A 17425-nucleotide genomic window follows, 5' to 3' on the forward strand; every position below is an offset into this window, starting at 1 on the left:
GAGAATTTGAAAACAAAATTGGATTCATTAGAGAAGACTATATCTAAAACTGCAGGTTTTGAAAAGACTCTGAATGTGTGCTTAAACTGCCGTATAATTTTAAGAAGGAATTTACATGTTGAAAGAGGTCTGGTAAATGGATCAATGGGTAATGTTGTTGATTTTGTGAAATACAGAAATAGAGATGGAATTGAATTTTTAAAAATTAAATTTGATGGCATTGAGGAAGTACAGCTAATTGGTCGTTGTTCTGCTAGATTTTTGCTTGTAAAAGACTTATATGTTCGCCGTAAGCAGTTTCCTGTTTGCTTGGCATATGCGGTGACAATCCATAAATCGCAAGGTTTAAGTGTAGACAGTGCATTGGTGAATATTGGCAGTTCTGTGTTCAAGGAGGGTATGGCATATGTGGCATTGTCACGAGTTAGATCTTTATCGGGATTGTACTTGATTGAGTGTGATGTCACAAACATTTGTGCGGATCTAGATTGTGTTAAGGAATACAATAGGTTAAGAAGAGAGTATGCGCCACATTTGCCTCAATATTCTTTGTTTGATAAACGTGTGGTAGGCCGGAAACGAAGAAATGTGACCAATAGTAGGGAGGTTGTAGCAAAAAGACGAAAAGTCGATGAACCTGAAATTATAAGCAGAAAGAAAAAGGATTCTGTTGAAGATGTTGTTGGTTTTCAATTTGAAAACAGTTCTGGTGTCAACTGCTATGCTAATGTAGTGGTTAATGTTTTGTTTTCTCTAGAAAATGTAAAAGAAGAGATTGTGGTCAATTCGGATCAAAGATTTTGCAGTTTGTTAAATTCTGTGTTAGAGAAATGTAGCACTGATAGAACAAAAATAGAAAGTGTGTCTGAAATTCGAAATCTGTTAGACAGATGTTCGGGTCAAACACAATTCTCTCAAAATATTCAGCAAGATTGTCAGGAGTTTTTAATGTATATACTTGATGTATTGCATGCTGAAGGTGTAGATGTAGATCACCTGTTTGGGCTTTCTTATCAATGGCAGCATGACTGCGAGAACTGTAGTGTATCAAGTACTACTAGTGTAGACTCAGAAAGATTTATATATTTAACTTTGCCAGACAGTAAATCAGTGTCCTTTAATAAGCTAGTAAAAGCAGCTGATCACAACATGGAGTGTAGCCAATGTAAATCTGAAATGATGTCAACATTATTTATACGAACATATGGCCAGTATGTCATTTTAATGTTCCAACGATGTAGGCCTGTTGGAACAAAATTGACAACTTTAATAAAAAATTCTGTTGCTTCGCAGTTGTCAATATCAGGAAGGACTTTTGTAACTGCAGCAATTATATATCATGACGGTCCTTCAATAACATCAGGACATTACACAGCTTATTTAAAGTCTAGAAATGGCTGGTCATTCTGCAACGATTCTGTTTTAACTTTTAAAAAAAAATTGCCGTATGACCTTAAAAATTCTTACCTGGTGTTTTTAAAACCAAAATTTTAGAGAAGGATTCTCGGGATTTGCTCTGAGGAATTTCAAGAGGTTCTAATGGCTCCTACACGATTTGGCCTTGAGGATAAGTGTAGTACAGAGTCAAAAGTTATTTTTGAGTTTTAAATAGTTCCTGGAAAAAAAGAAGATTTTCTTACAGAAAGTGGTGGGCAGAGATTAGTTGAAGGACAACAGAGTATTTCCCAAAGCAAACGGTGTTCTTACCATAACACTTGACGTCATGGAAAAATAACTGCACTTTGAATGAGTTCAGAAAAACTGTTTCTTTTTATAAGCTAATTCAAGCAGCCAATCAAAACATGGAGTAGAGGGAATGTAAGTCTGCAATGCTGTCTAGATTATTGGTCCAAACTTTTGATTATAATGTCATTTTAAAAATCCAACTATATAAACCTGATGAAAGTAAGTCTTCAACTTTAATTACAAATGTTGTGGCTACACAGTCGTTGATTTTAGGAAGAACATTTGTAACTGCAGCTATTATATGGCATGATGGTCATTTGACAAGATCCGCTTATCACACAGCTTATTGAAAATTTAAAAAAATTTGCTGTTTCGGAAATTATTCCCATTTGACTACGATACAATGTTGCCTTTTTACTTAAAAATATTCTTACTTTCTGTTTTCAGAAAAGAGAATTTAGGGTAGGTAACTGGCGTATAATGATTCTAGGGGTTGATATAATTTTATCTACTGTTTTATATTGCTTTGTGAATAAAATTGATGTAGAGAATTAAATAATTGTAGTAGTCATAGAGGTAGTGTAAGTCTGCTTCATAGTAAGCAGTATCAGTGTCATAGGAAATGTAGAACATGAGTGAGCAAGAAGGGTAAGATATTACTAGTCCAGGATTGTGAAAGTGATCTTGAACGTTTTCTTTCTGAAAGTTGCGGAAATAGAAAATGACGGGATTTGCTTACAAGAATTCCAAGAGTTGTAAATGGCTCTTACATGATTTGGCCTTGTGGAAACGTGTGGTAGAGAGCGAGAAGTCATTTATTGTATGTAACATATTTTTCAAAACGATGGAGGTTTTCTTTCAGAAAGTGGCGGGCTGAAAATAAAAACAGCACAACAGAGTGTAAGCTGTTCATAGGACATCCTTCGACGTCATGGAAAGTAAGTTACTTTTGAGGAGTTCTGATTTCTGATTGGTTATGTTATATGGGTTTTTTAAACACAATCATTTTGATTGTGTTTTTTTTTCCCCGCTGTTATATGATGAATACCTTCAAGTCACTGTTTTAGTGAAATTTGATACATTCTGAGAACAGCAAAAATAAACCATTTAACATGTATAATTAATTCTGTACTGTTTGTATTTATGATGTACATTTAGAACTGTGTAGGAGGCATGGAGAAGGTGAGGCTTCTGTAAGTGTCAAAGTTGTTGCATACAGTGCTCACATTCTACGTAGTCTTTCATATGATAGACTACATTTCCACAATGAGATACCTAAGCAAAGGAAACACAGGTGATGTGATTTTAGAATGAGCAAAAAAAATTGCACGTTTTTCAATTACATTACCTGTGTTTCCTAACATTACACATCACATTGTGTAGATGAGGTTTAGGCCTGTTCCAGGAGACAGAGGAGGTCTGACATTTGTTCAAGAGTGCAGTGGACATGACTCACTTCGTTGGTAGGCCTGCACATGTATTATCTCCTCTGTATTCTTCAACAAGCCTAAATTTCATCTGCAACCCTGAGTAGGACTTACTTGAAACAAATCTGTGGATAGGTTACACCTTATCGTCATCCTGAATCAATCATTTAAAATGTTAGAGACAGATTTATGATAGGTGTGCGCCTCTTTTGCGCTGCCATTGCATCACTGTTGTGAGACAGCAGCAGTGCAAAAGATGCACCATGTTGCAAGATAGGCCTCACTTCATCTGCATCAAGATACTGTTAGTTTAAAATGTATATTTTTAGGACTGTGTAGGGGCATGGAGAAGCAGAGGCTTCTGTAAGTGTCAAAGTTGTTGAAAAACTGTTTGTCCTTCAATCTTTTCCCTTGTCTTTTCTAATTTTTAAATACATGTTTTAATATTTTTCAAATGTTTGTTCTCTCTTTCACAGATTGAAAGTATAAAAATAACAAGTGACTAAGTTAACGACAATTATAAGGTAAATGTTTTGTACTCTTTTCGTTACATTTCTATCACATTTAACTTCTATTAGTTTCACTACTTCATTTCTTTAACCCTCACTTTCCTGCCTTTGCTACTTCCCTCATTCCTTTCTCTATTACTTACTTACTCTACTCCTTCCACTATTTTTCTCAGTCCCTCTCTTCTCATACTTCCTCACTCTTGTTCACTCACTCTGTCTCTATTACTCTCACTGTTTCTGACTGATCACTCTTTCACTACTTGTTCATTATGCTTTCTCTCTGTAGTTCAAGCACAGTAAGGGGCATATTATCAACACAGGCAATAAAATTATCGGTGCTTTTATCGGCAGAAAACTGCCACAAAAGTGGCTTTAGCAGCAGTTTTCTTCCGGAAAAGCAGCTTTAGCAGCAGTTTTCTGCCGATAAAAGCAGCAATTATCGGCAGAAAACTGCCGCAAAAGCGTCTTTAGCGTCAGATTTCTGCTGATAAAAGCAGCAAAATTTTTATCGCCTATGTTGATAATATGCCCCTATGTTATTTACATTTCTTTGCTGTTTCAATCATTCCTTTTCTGTTACTTCTTCTTTTCTGCTTTCTGTTTTTTCTCTCTGTTATTCCACATGTTTTAATCTTAATTTGATCATTCACTCATATTCTCTAAGAAACTCTTGTTTGTTATTCTTCTACTCTCCTTTTTTTTCTCACTTCCTTATCTATTTTGTTTTTCACAATTATACCCTCTTAAATCTTTTCTTCAGTAAATAGATCTATTAAACAGTATCTCTAGTTTACTCCCTATAGCTGTCTTTCTTTTAACATAACTGTCTGTTTCCTTCCCTTATACTTACTCTTCTTTTTTTTTTTTTTTTTTTTGGTTCGCTCCCGGTTCGCGTACCGGAGAGCGAACCGGGAAGCGAACCAAAAGAAATAGAGGTTGGCAGAGTTCCAAATATTCTACCAATTATTTTTATAAAGGGGAGGTAGTTCTGAAAAGAACTTTTTTTTTAAATTATTTTTGTTGTTTTATATATTTTTTATTATTTTTCTGAACATTTTTTTACTTTTTTTGTATTTTCTGAACGGTTTTATATTTTTTTTGGTTTTTTTTTGGGGGGGGAAACGAAAACGATTCATTGTAAAGGGCTCAACAGGAGCAACAAAAAAAAAAGAATTTATTCTCTGGGGCGTTTCGGACAATCATGATTGTCGATAGCTCTGTTGATTAGATTGATGCTACTTTCTCTGTAGCAAATCAACTGACTGCAACGCACGCACACTTGTTTGATTTCCCCGAACCTCATCTGTATATTTGGGACCATCTCCCTCGCCTCTGGTCCCGTCACTTCCTGTACAACTGATCTTCTGGCCATAGATGGGGGATTATCTTGCTGGTCACGTAACTGCGCAGCACTGTAGTTGATAGGATGCCATCTACCCATATGGCGATGCATTGTGTAATTGCCGTAACTGTACTTCTTCTCCGTCCCTCTGGACAGTCTATCTTTACATATAAGGCAAGTAACGTACCGTGCATTGACTTTTTTTTGGCCCCGGGATATTTACAAAATTGCCAAATATAATTTTCTTTGACATGAGACCTCCTGGGCTCCTCACGCAAAAACTGCCTCTCTTCCTGCTCTTCCTCTTCTTCCTCTTCTTCCTCTTCTTGCTGAATGATAACTTCAGCAGATGGTCCTCTCTTCTTTGGAGGTGGTGGAGGTGGTGGGGAAGCACCAGCTGAAGCTACTAATGAAGCCATTGCTCAGTGATCACAAAGGGTCTTTCTCTCACAAAGATGAAAGTCAGAGTGAGGAAAGAAGGAGGGGTTTTCATCATTTGGGAAAAACAATAGTTCTAAACCAATGAAAAGTGTTACTTTTAGATCACATGACCTAGTCTTACATCATTAGGAAACCAAAAGTGAAATGAACCAATGAAAAGTGTTATTACCAAGTCACATGACCTGTTGTGTTTACGTTACGCGCTTTGCGCCGCGTCCCGGATCGCTTCCGGGAAGCTGCGCTTCGCGCCTCGTTCACGTACCGGTTCGCTTCCGGGTACGCTAACGTGGCGCGTCATATGACGTATTACGCGACAACGCGATACGTCACGCTGACGCGACGCGTCACGATGTTGTTTTCTAACTCGGCAGTTGCGGAAACGGAACGTTTACCGGTTCGCGGACCGGGTCGCGGCACCAAATTGAGCTAACGGGAAGCTAACCGGTTCGCGGACCGGGAGCGAAACAAAAATAAAAATAAAAAAAAAAATTGTATTAAAAACATGTAAAATATATTTTTTGATGTAAAGAAAAATACATTTTAAAGCTTTTGTTATTTGCTATTAAAAAACCATTGAAATTCACAGAAAAAACCATAGGTTATAGACCATATATAGTTAGGAATTAGCATTTGAAAAACCTTTTTTTACTCACACAAAACCATTGAAATTCCATATATAGTTAGTTGTACTAACTATATATCGTGCACCCACAATCCACTGCTGATCATGTCACATATTATTGATCTCATATATATATATATATATATATATATAAATATATACACAGATCTAGCAGTATAGCCCCTCCACAGTTCACTCTAGAATAGGGTGTGTAGGAATCGAAAAAGCTACAGCTTAACCTCCCCCCTGATTGGCATACAGGTGTACCTGCAATAGAAAGGGTCACCACATAGTTCTGCTGGCTGCACACCTAGGCACAGGGTCAGAGCTGATTTGCATATAGCCAGTGTCTAACCCAGGGTGGTGTGGAGTGCATAAAAATGATGGATTTAGGCCCAGATCCTTGTACTCGGATGAATGTATGACATTGTTCTACATTCTGTCCATCAACTGTGTTTTTTGCAATATTCACCCCGAGTGGGCTGGGTATGCTCAGACGTGAGTCCCAGGCTCTCCACACCACTGGAGTCAAGCTATCCAAGCTGATGAAGGCTGATAGCCAGAAACCGGTCCTTGGATGCTTGATTCCGGTCTGGGAAAGACATGGCTTGGTAGTTCGGACTGTACTGTTCCCATGAGGCACAGGGTCAGAGCTGATTTGCATATAGCCAGTGTCTAACCCAGGGTGGTGTGGAGTGAAAAAAATCGATGGTTTTAGGCCCAGATCCTTGTACTGGGGTGAATGTATGACATTGTTCTACATTCTGTCCATTAACTGTGTTTTTTGCAATTTTCACCGCGAGTGGGCTGGGTATGCTCAGACGTGAGTCCCAGGCTCTCCACACCACTGGAGTCAAGCTATCCAGGCTGATGAAGGCTGATAGCCAGAAACCGGTCCTTGGATGCTTGATTCCGGTCTGGGAAAGACATGGCTTGGTAGTTCGGACTGTACTGTTCCCATGAGGCACAGGGTCAGAGCTGATTTGCATATAGCCAGTGTCTAACCCAGGGTGGTGTGGAGTGCAAAAAAACGATGGATTTAGGCCCAGATCCTTGTACTAGGGTGAATGTATGACATTGTTCTACATTCTGTCCATCAACTGTGTTTTTTGCAATTTTCACCCCGAGTGGGCTGGGTATGCATAGACGTGAGTCCCAGGCTCTCCACACCACTGGAGTCAAGCTATCCAGGCTGATGAAGGCTGATAGCCAGAAACCGGTCCTTGGATGCTTGATTCCGGTCTGGGAAAGACATGGCTTGGTAGTTCGGACTGGACTGTTCCCATGAGGCACAGGGTCAGAGCAGATTTGCATATAGCCAGTGTCTAACCCAGGGTGGTGTGGAGTGCAAAAAAACGATGGAGTTAGGCCCAGATCCTTGTACTGGGGTGAATGTATGACATTTCTACATTCTGTCCATCAACTGTGTTTTTTGCAATTTTCACCCCGAGTGGGCTGGGTATGCTCAGACGTGAGTCCCAGGCTCTCCACACCACTGGAGTCAAGCTATCCAGGCTGATGAAGGCTGATAGCCAGAAACCGGTCCTTGGATGCTTGATTCCGGTCTGGGAAAGACATGGCTTGGTAGTTCGGACTGGACTGTTCCCATGAGGCACAGGGTCAGAGCTGATTTGCATGTAGCCAGTGTCGAACCCAGGGTGGTGTGGAGTGCAAAAAAACGATGGATTTAGGCCCAGATCCTTGTACTGGGGTGAATGTATGACATTGTTCTACATTCGGTCCATCAACTGTGTTTTTTGCAATTTTCACCCCGAGTGGGCTGGGTATGCTCAGACGTGAGTCCCAGGCTCTCCACACCACTGGAGTCAAGCTATCCAGGCTGATGAAGGCTGATAGCCAGGAACCGGTCCTTGGATGCTTGATTCCGGTCTGGGAAAGACATGGCTTGGTAGTTCGGACTGCACTGTTCCCATGAGGCACAGGGTCAGAGCTGATTTGCATATAGCCAGTGTCTAACCCAGGGTGGTGTGGAGTGCAAAATAACGATGGATTTAGGCCCAGATCGTTGTACTGGGGTGAATGTATGACATTGTTCTACATTCTGTCCATCAACTGTGTTTTTTGCAATTTTCACCCCGAGTGGGCTGGGTATGCTCAAACGTGAGTCCCAGGCTCTCCACACCACTGGAGTCAAGCTATCCAGGCTGATGAAGGCTGATAGCCAGGAACCGGTCCTTGGATGCTTGATTCCGGTCTGGGAAAGACATGGCTTGGTAGTTCGGACTGCACTGTTCCCATGAGGCACAGGGTCAGAGCTGATTTGCAAATAGCCAGTGTCTAACCCAGGGTGGTGTGGAGTGCAAAAAAACGATGGATTTAGGCCCAGATCCTTTTACTGGGGTGAATGTATGACATTGTTCTACATTCTGTCCATCAACTGTGTTTTTTGCAATTTTCACCCCGAGTGGGCTGGGTATGCTCAGACGTGAGTCCCAGGCTCTCCACACTACTGGAGTCAAGCTATCCAGGCTGATGAAGGCTGATAGCCAGAAACCGGTCCTTGGATGCTTGATTCCGGTCTGGGAAAGACATGGCTTGGTAGTTCGGACTGGATTGTTCCCATGAGGCACAGGGTCAGAGCTGATTTACATATAGCCAGTGTCTAACCCAGGGTGGTGTGGAGTGCAAAAAAACCCGATGGATTTAGGCCCAGATCCTTGTACTGGGGTGAATGTATGACATTGTTCTACATTCTGTCCATCAACTGTGTTTTTTGCAATTTTCACCCCGAGTGGGCTGGGTATGCTCAGACGTGAGTCCCAGGCTCTCCACACCACTGGAGTCAAGCTATCCAGGCTGATGAAGGCTGACAGCCAGAAACCGGTCCTTGGATGCTTGATTCCGGTCTGGGAAAGACATGGCTTGGTAGTTCGGACTGGACTGTTCCCATGAGGCACGGGGTCAGAGCTGATTTGCATATAGCCAGTGTCTAACCCCGGGTGGTGTGGAGTGCAAATAAACGATGGATTTAGGCCCAGATCCTTGTACTGGGGTGAATGTATGACATTGTTCAACATTCTGTCCATCAACTGTGTTTTTTGCAATTTTCACCCCGAGTGGGCTGGGTATGCTCAGATGTGAGTCCCAGGCTCCCCACACCACTGGAGTCAAGCTATCCAGGCTGATGAAGGCTGATAGCCAGAAACCGGTCCTTGGATGCTTGATTCCGGTCTGGGAAAGACATGGCTTGGTAGTTCGGACTGGACTGTTCCCATGAGGCACAGGGTCAGAGCTGATTTGCATATAGCCAGTGTCTAACCCAGGGTGGTGTGGAGTGCAAAAAAACGATGGATTTAGGCCCAGATCCTTGTACTGGTGTGAATGTATGACATTGTTCTACATTCTGTCCATCAACTGTGTTTTTTGCAATTTTCACCCCGAGTGGGCTGGGTATGCTCAGACATGAGTCCCAGGCTCTCCACACCACTGGAGTCAAGTTATCCAGGCTGATGAAGGCTGATAGCCAGAAACCGGTCCTTGGATGCTTGATTCTGGTCTGGGAAAGACATGGGTTGGTAGTTCGGACTGGACTGTTCCCATGAGGCACAGGGTCAGAGCTGATTTGCATATAGCCAATGTCTAACCCATGGTGGTGTGGAGTGCAAAAAAAACCGATGGATTTAGGCCCAGATCCTTGTACTGGGGTGAATGTAGGACATTGTTCTACATTCTGTCCATCAACTGTGTTTTTTGCAATTTTCACCCCGAGTGGGCTGGGTATGCTCAGACGTGAGTCCCAGGCTCTCCACACCACTGGAGTCAAGCTATCCAAGCTGATGAAGGCTGATAGCCAGAAACCGGTCCTTGGATGCTTTATTCCGGTCTGGGAAAGACATGGCTTGGTAGTTCGGACTGTACTGTTCCCATGAGGCACAGGGTCAGAGCTGATTTGCATATAGCCAGTGTCTAACCCAGGGTGGTGTGGAGTGAAAAAAATCGATGGTTTTAGGCCCAGATCCTTGTACTGGGGTGAATGTATGACATTGTTCTACATTCTGTCCATTAACTGTGTTTTTTGCAATTTTCACCCCGAGTGGGCTGGGTATGCTCAGACGTGAGTCCCAGGCTCTCCACACCACTGGAGTCAAGCTATCCAGGCTGATGAAGGCTGATAGCCAGAAACCGGTCCTTGGATGCTTGATTCCGGTCTGGGAAAGACATGGCTTGGTAGTTCGGACTGGACTGTTCCCATGAGGCACAGGGTCAGAGCAGATTTGCATATAGCCAGTGTCTAACCCAGGGTGGTGTGGAGTGCAAAAAAACGATGGAGTTAGGCCCAGATCCTTGTACTGTGGTGAATGTATGACATTTCTACATTCTGTCCATCAACTGTGTTTTTTGCAATTTTCACCCCGAGTGGGCTGGGTATGCTCATACGTGAGTCCCAGGCTCTCCACACCACTGGAGTCAAGCTATCCAGGCTGATGAAGGCTGATAGCCAGAAACCGGTCCTTGGATGCTTGATTCCGGTCTGGGAAAGACATGGCTTGGTAGTTCGGACTGGACTGTTCCCATGAGGCACAGGGTCAGAGCTGATTTGCATGTAGCCAGTGTCTAACCCAGGGTGGTGTGGAGTGCAAAAAAACGATGGATTTAGGCCCAGATCCTTGTACTGGGGTGAATGTATGACATTGTTCTACATTCGGTCCATCAACTGTGTTTTTTGCAATTTTCACCCCGAGTGGGCTGGGTATGCTCAGACGTGAGTCCCAGGCTCTCCACGCCACTGGAGTCAAGCTATCCAGGCTGATGAAGGCTGATAGCCAGGAACCGGTCCTTGGATGCTTGATTCCGGTCTGGGAAAGACATGGCTTGGTAGTTCGTACTGCACTGTTCCCACGAGGCACAGGGTCAGAGCTGATTTGCATATAGCCAGTGTCTAACCCAGGGTGGTGTGGAGTGCAAAAAAACGATGGATTTAGGCCCAGATCCTTTTACTGGGGTGAATGTATGACATTGTTCTACATTCTGTCCATCAACTGTGTTTTTTGCAATTTTCACCCCGAGTGGGCTGGGTATGCTCAGACGTGAGTCCCTCGCTCTCCACACTACTGGAGTCAAGCTATCCAGGCTGATGAAGGCTGATAGCCAGAAACCGGTCCTTGGATGCTTGATTCCGGTCTGGGAAAGACATGGCTTGGTAGTTCGGACTGGATTGTTCCCATGAGGCACAGGGTCAGAGCTGATTTACATATAGCCAGTGTCTAACCCAGGGTGGTGTGGAGTGCAAAAAAAAACGATGGATTTAGGCCCAGATCCTTGTACTGCGGTGAATGTATGACATTATTCTACATTCTGTCCATCAACTGTGTTTTTTGCAATTTTCACCCCGAGTGGGCTGGGTATGCTCAGACGTGAGTCCCAGGCTCTCCACACCACTGGAGTCAAGCTATCCAGGCTGATGAAGGCTGATAGCCAGAAACCGGTCCTTGGATGCTTGATTCCGGTCTGGGAAAGACATGGCTTGGTAGTTCGGACTGGACTGTTCCCATGAGGCACGGGGTCAGAGCTGATTTGCATATAGCCAGTGTCTAACCCAGGGTGGTGTGGAGTGCAAATAAACGATGGATTTAGGCCCAGATCCTTGAACTGGGGTGAATGTATGACATTGTTCTACATTCTGTCCATCAACTGTGTTTTTTGCAATTTTCACCCCGAGTGGGCTGGGTATGCTCAGATGTGAGTCCCAGGCTCTCCACACCACTGGAGTCAAGCTATCCAGGCTGATGAAGGCTGATAGCCAGAAACCGGTCCTTGGATGCTTGATTCCGGTCTGGGAAAGACATGGCTTGGTAGTTCGGACTGGACTGTTCCCATGAGGCACAGGGTCAGAGCTGATTTGCATATAGCCAGTTTCTAACCCAGGGTGGTGTGGAGTGCAAAAAAACGATGGATTTAGGCCCAGATCCTTGTACTGGTGTGAATGTATGACATTGTTCTACATTCTGTCCATCAACTGTGTTTTTTGCAATTTTCACCCCGAGTGGGCTGGGTATGCTCAGACGTGAGTCCCAGGCTCTCCACACCACTTGAGTCAAGTTATCCAGGCTGATGAAGGCTGATAGCCAGAAACCGGTCCTTGGATGCTTGATTCTGGTCTGGGAAAGACATGGGTTGGTAGTTCGGACTGGACTGTTCCCATGAGGCACAGGGTCAGAGCTGATTTGCATATAGCCAATGTCTAACCCAGGGTGGTGTGGAGTGCAAAAAAACGATGGATTTAGGCCCAGATCCTTGTACTGGGGTGAATGTATGACATTGTTCTACATTCTGTCCATCAACTGTTTTTTTTGCAATTTTCACCCCGAGTGGGCTGGGTATGCTCAGACGTGAGTCCCAACTGTGTTTTTTGCAGGCTGCACACCTAGAGCGGCCTCTACTAATACAGGTCATAGGTCCTCACCACTCACCCCAAAAGTCTGATGGGGAGTTACTATAATTGACACCCCACCAAGTTCAATTCTGCAGAGCAAAAATAAAATATCACTAGCAAGATTTCTCCCTATTCCAGTGAAATATTTTGCCTTTTCCTCCATCCGCCGCCATGCTATTCATAACAGTCCTGGGCTAAAAAAATCAATGATGGAAGCCTCAAGTTAGCTACAGTAGGTACATGTCTCTTTCACACAGATGGCTCTGTGTAAGGTGGGCCACCAGCAGTGCTTAATTTGTAAAAAGGTAATTTGATTGCATGCCTCTTTCTACCACCATCCTGACATCCTTTCTCTTTATTTCACTCTCGCAGGATCTTTTTAACAATGCTTTCCCTCTTTGTAACTGTTTTCCTATCTTTCTCCTCCTTCATTTTCAATCTCCATGTGTCTGTCTTGCCCTGGATCAAAGTCTGATATTGAAAATAAGATCCACAAATATAAGCAACCTAGCAAGTTACACTGGGGCCACCAGCAGAGCAATTATAAGTTGCGAAACAGCAATTTCAGAATCACATCTGTATTTGACATCCACCAGCGCACTGGAGTGCCTGATCTAAATTACACTTCTGAATGTGTGTGAGGTTTGCAAAGTTTTCACTTTGCAACGTTGCAATGTTTGTGAACTCTACAACACTTACTCGTCTATTTCCCCTAAAAAAGATGATGTCGGAGAATTTTACAGTAATTTATTTTTCGTGAGAATTCCCCCCTGCTAAACAAAGAATTGTGCTTGGGTTTTCTACTGTACGACCAACTTGATTGGACTTTTAACCCACTTTTTTAAATCTTGCAACTTCACAAAGTTTGCAAAGTTTGAAAACAAAAGTTAAAGAAATGTGTCAATACGAGGGTCTAATGCCACACAACATGGGGTTTCAAAAGGATTTTAGTAGGTTGGGCCCTGACAGGGCTTAGACCGCACATAATTAAAAATTACCTTTGAAACGTTTCCCTGTAGAGTACAAATGCATGTCCTTACATTTATGTTCAAATTATTTTAAATTAATTTCCATAGAACATGGTACAAGTTGACCATACATAACAGATTCGAATAGTAACGTGTTCACAGTATTCCTAATGCATACAAATATAGCCCTTACAATTACCTTTGGGATTTGTTCAGAATTGTCATATCCTCAACTCAACTTGAAGAATCATTGATAGATTTCTCAAAACCGACGGAAAACCCCCCTGAGGTTGTCTGTGTCAGCGATGTAACTCCTATTTACATGTCACATGTTTTACATCATCAGGGGGAGGTGTGGCGCCGCGGCCCGGGCGACTGACGCTGGATCCCCGGCTCCGGCGGCATGTTAGCCCAGCACCATGTGACTCTGGGCAATAGCTCGCTTAATCTTCCCGACGGCCCCCAGCGCCTAGAGACCCTTACGGGTGATTGTGCGCTTTACAAATGTGGACTTTACTTTATCTTCTAATCTGAAAGAGTATTTGATTTTTTCAAGATGTGTTTTTGTAGTTTCTTTAATGAAACATTTAACTCTTGTATAGCATGTGCTTTGAACTGAGTCACGTCCAGGTGAGTTAGTGTTATGGTTGAGCCTTTAAGAGGGTGCATGTTTAAGAGCTTGAAGTTGATGCATGTCAGTGGTAGTATCTCTCATTGAATACCAGTGGGTCAAAAAGGTGTGCAAACAGCACACCCATTCAGTCCTTGGCCTCGCTGGAAAGTGCAGCCAATGATGCTTGCATACCTTCCAAGTGTAATTGGGTGAAAGTGTGAGATATGCTGATGAGGGATTTCAGAAAGACTTGAGGTGAAAAATGTGGCAAACACAGAGGCTGCAGAACAAAGTGGCATTAGGGGAGACTGGGAGTGTTCTGCAGTACGCAAGGAAGAGGAAAATGCCATCAGTTATTGTTTTAGTGCAGGAAGGTGTCCCTTCCTGCACAAAAATAATAATTTCCACAATGCAGGAACTCTTTCAACATGACACAAGGGTGCCTGCTCCGGCACATGGCAGCCAATTGTGTAACAGCACAGGGGGAAAACACACAGATGCTTCCTATGGTTGTTGACAAAAGGCATACTTGTGTGATTTTTAACCCCTTCGCCGCACGGCAAATTCTGCGCGGTGCGAGGGGGGGGGCGGGGCTGGGCATGGCGCTCGGGTACTCGGGACAGCTCCCATCCATCATGAGTCACAGTGGGTGTGTGATCATGACGGTGGGAGCCGTCAGACCTCTGCCCACTGATTAATTATCCCGCACTGTCGGGGAATTAATTGCGCGTGCGCGGAGCGGCAACTTTCGGACGTCTCCCGGCCGTCATGAGCACACGTCTACTGTGACTCATGACAGCCGGGAGTCGTCCTAAGCATAGGAGGAGTTAAAAGGAGGCAGCGCGCCCGCAGCAAAATGGCTTGCGACGCCGCGCCATTTTTTTGTAAATGAGGCCCTCGATTTCAACCTTCTCTGGAATCTCTTAGCAGTCAACGCTGCACAGAAGGGACTATGGCCCAAAGCCTCTGACAAACACCACAAATAGTTAACATCTCGAACACAAGCAGTACCTTCGCTGAAAGTCTCGTGGAGTTTCGGCAGTATAAAGGGCAGCCAGTGCTCGTTGCTAACAGATCCACATTCAGCCCCATAATACATTTTCAAATACTCGCTTGAGTCAAAATCCGTCAGAAACCTCTGCTGCTCCACATTTTCAGACTCCATGGCAGTGTCAAGCGGTTGTCACTCGTAAATCCAGTAGATACTCTGGCGTCGGCATTTATAGAACCTCTTGTGGAACGTGAAGGTCCTTCCAAGAAGCAGTTGCTTATAATAAACTCAACTCTCTCGGAAACCTCTGGCATAAAACATCGCAGGGGTGGTGGCCAGTGCAAGAACTTTAGATGCTGGTGCTTGGAAGTGGGACTTGTTTTGCTCTCCGGTAATTGGCAGCCTCGCCCATCCCCAAGTGAGGTAGAGCGGCTAAAATTGTTGCGATGAGAAACATGAGGTCGGGGGATGCAAATTGCAAAATGCTGACAAATGTAAATTGAATATGTGAGCCGTATGATAGGTATGCTCTGCTCTCTGAACCGTTTAAAATTCCAACTGAAACAACAAATAGTAACATACAAACTCAAACGACTGGTATATTCTGTTACACGTTTGGGAGGGACACCTAGTTGACTGACCCTTCGACTGTCCCATGTCAGAACTGTTTGCATACGGGTGCCCAACTGACAGAGCTCTTTGACAGTGTAAGGTTTGCTTATAGACCCAAATTGTTCTTTTACGAGTGTCAACCAATTTTCCTGTCCAGAAAAGCTGGTATTACACTGGTCAAAACATTTAAATTTTATGGACTTTTTTTTTTCTTTTCTATACTGAAAAGAAATTGGGTTATTAGCTGTGCAGAATGTGAGGCCTTTGTGGCACTTGACTCTCTCAGGGTAAGAAACCAGAGCAGTGCAAGCTTACTCAGTGAAGGGTGTGTGGACTTGTAATCGCCTTTTACTGGCATGTAATATGAGTATACAATAAATTATTTTCCAGGATGGAATTTTTCTTTAGAAAAGGGAGTATATTGATTACACACTACTAAATAATACGCAGTAAATCAAAAAGATATATAAGGCTAGTGGAAATACCTTGGATGGCATTACTTTTGACCCCTACTGAGTCAGGACACCCACACCATAGAGCACATTATCATATAGGAGTATGTCATTCTAAATAAAGCAGTCCTACAGGCTTTATCAAGGTAACCAAAGACGAGAATCACATGTAGACTAAATCATCTTTCCTTCACTTACACCAATAAGCTATTTCATCCGCAATCATCATGATCAATAAAGCATTGCACTTTTATGATATTTTATTGGTAGCCAGGGCTTTAAGGCCGCTGAGTCTCATACCCAGCAGTAATTGTAAACAGACATTGAAAGAGGTCCTTTTTGGGCCGTACAGTCATGTTCTTAATTTTACAGACAAAAGCACAGCGATTTATGAAAAATAAATGTAAAAAACCTGAAGGTAATTCATGTTGTTGGCATCAATTTTTCACATGCTTTATTTAGTTTTGCATCCCCTGTGAGTGTTAACTTTTTCTAGGATGTTGTCTTTCTGTATTTTTTTCATGCAATGTATTGCTTGTGTGTAGTGCATACTTTGAACTAAGTCACATCAAGGTGATTAGAATGCTGGCAAATTAGTTGTGTTTAAAGGCAGTGTGATTCTATGAAAAAGTGTGGATAGGGTGACACTTTGTGAGGATTTTAGTTAATAGGACATGCTCTTTTATGGCCTCACCCCACACTTTTTTATCTCACAGCCTTGCTGACAGCAATATATCTTTCAAATAAAACATTATTAAACAACATAGCATGTCATGTGTCAGTATCTTTCTTTAATCCCTTTAAACCACAAAACATGTAGCCTAGGACTGGCCACTAGAGGTCACTGCACTCTCAGGCAGCAGAAAAAAGTATCTTCGAAACAGATGGTGGTGCCCAAGCCATCCTTTAACCACCAAATGTAATAGAAATTGGAGCCAATTCCAGCTCGCAGAGCTTTATGAGGAGCTCTCTCCTGGGAGAATACATATTTTATTTGCAGCTTCAGCCATGGCTTTTCCTTTGGTTTCACAGTGCTCCTGATCCACGTCTTCTTTTATTTTTACGTGTTAGTTCTCGCCTAGGCAGGGCATGTACTGTATGCATGCACATGCTGTATCTAGAATATGGGCTTCAAAAAACGCCCATATTTTTCATTGGTTTCTTGAACTGTCCTTTAGAAATGTTGGCTTTTTATTGGTGAGTACACTTAGTAGTCCCTCCTTTTGGAATTTTGCATCCTCCCATGAGGACTGCCCCTGTTACATGTGATCTTACACTTCATGTTAGCTATACTTTGAGAACACTCTTTTTGTATGGTTGGCCTACCTCTACTTATTAAGTGTTCTGTTTACTTGTGCACTCCAGTCT

General features: G+C 43.0%; 1 protein-coding gene across 1 annotated transcript in view; it reads right to left on the reverse strand.

Moving 5' to 3' along the window:
- Positions 1-15211, reverse strand: part of LOC144825059 (nicotinamide N-methyltransferase-like) — a 215235-nt gene extending 200024 nt beyond the window's left edge. Inside the window, exon 1 of the mRNA XM_078683970.1 lies at positions 15014-15211. Coding sequence (XP_078540096.1) covers positions 15014-15167 — 154 coding nt within the window. The 5' untranslated portion in view covers positions 15168-15211. The remainder of the gene's footprint in view (positions 1-15013) is intronic.
- Positions 15212-17425: the final 2214 nt, after the last annotated feature.

The sequence above is a fragment of the Lissotriton helveticus genome, chromosome 3_1 (genome assembly GCF_964261635.1).
Source record: "Lissotriton helveticus chromosome 3_1, aLisHel1.1, whole genome shotgun sequence".
NCBI classification, from domain to species: Eukaryota; Metazoa; Chordata; class Amphibia; order Caudata; family Salamandridae; genus Lissotriton; species Lissotriton helveticus.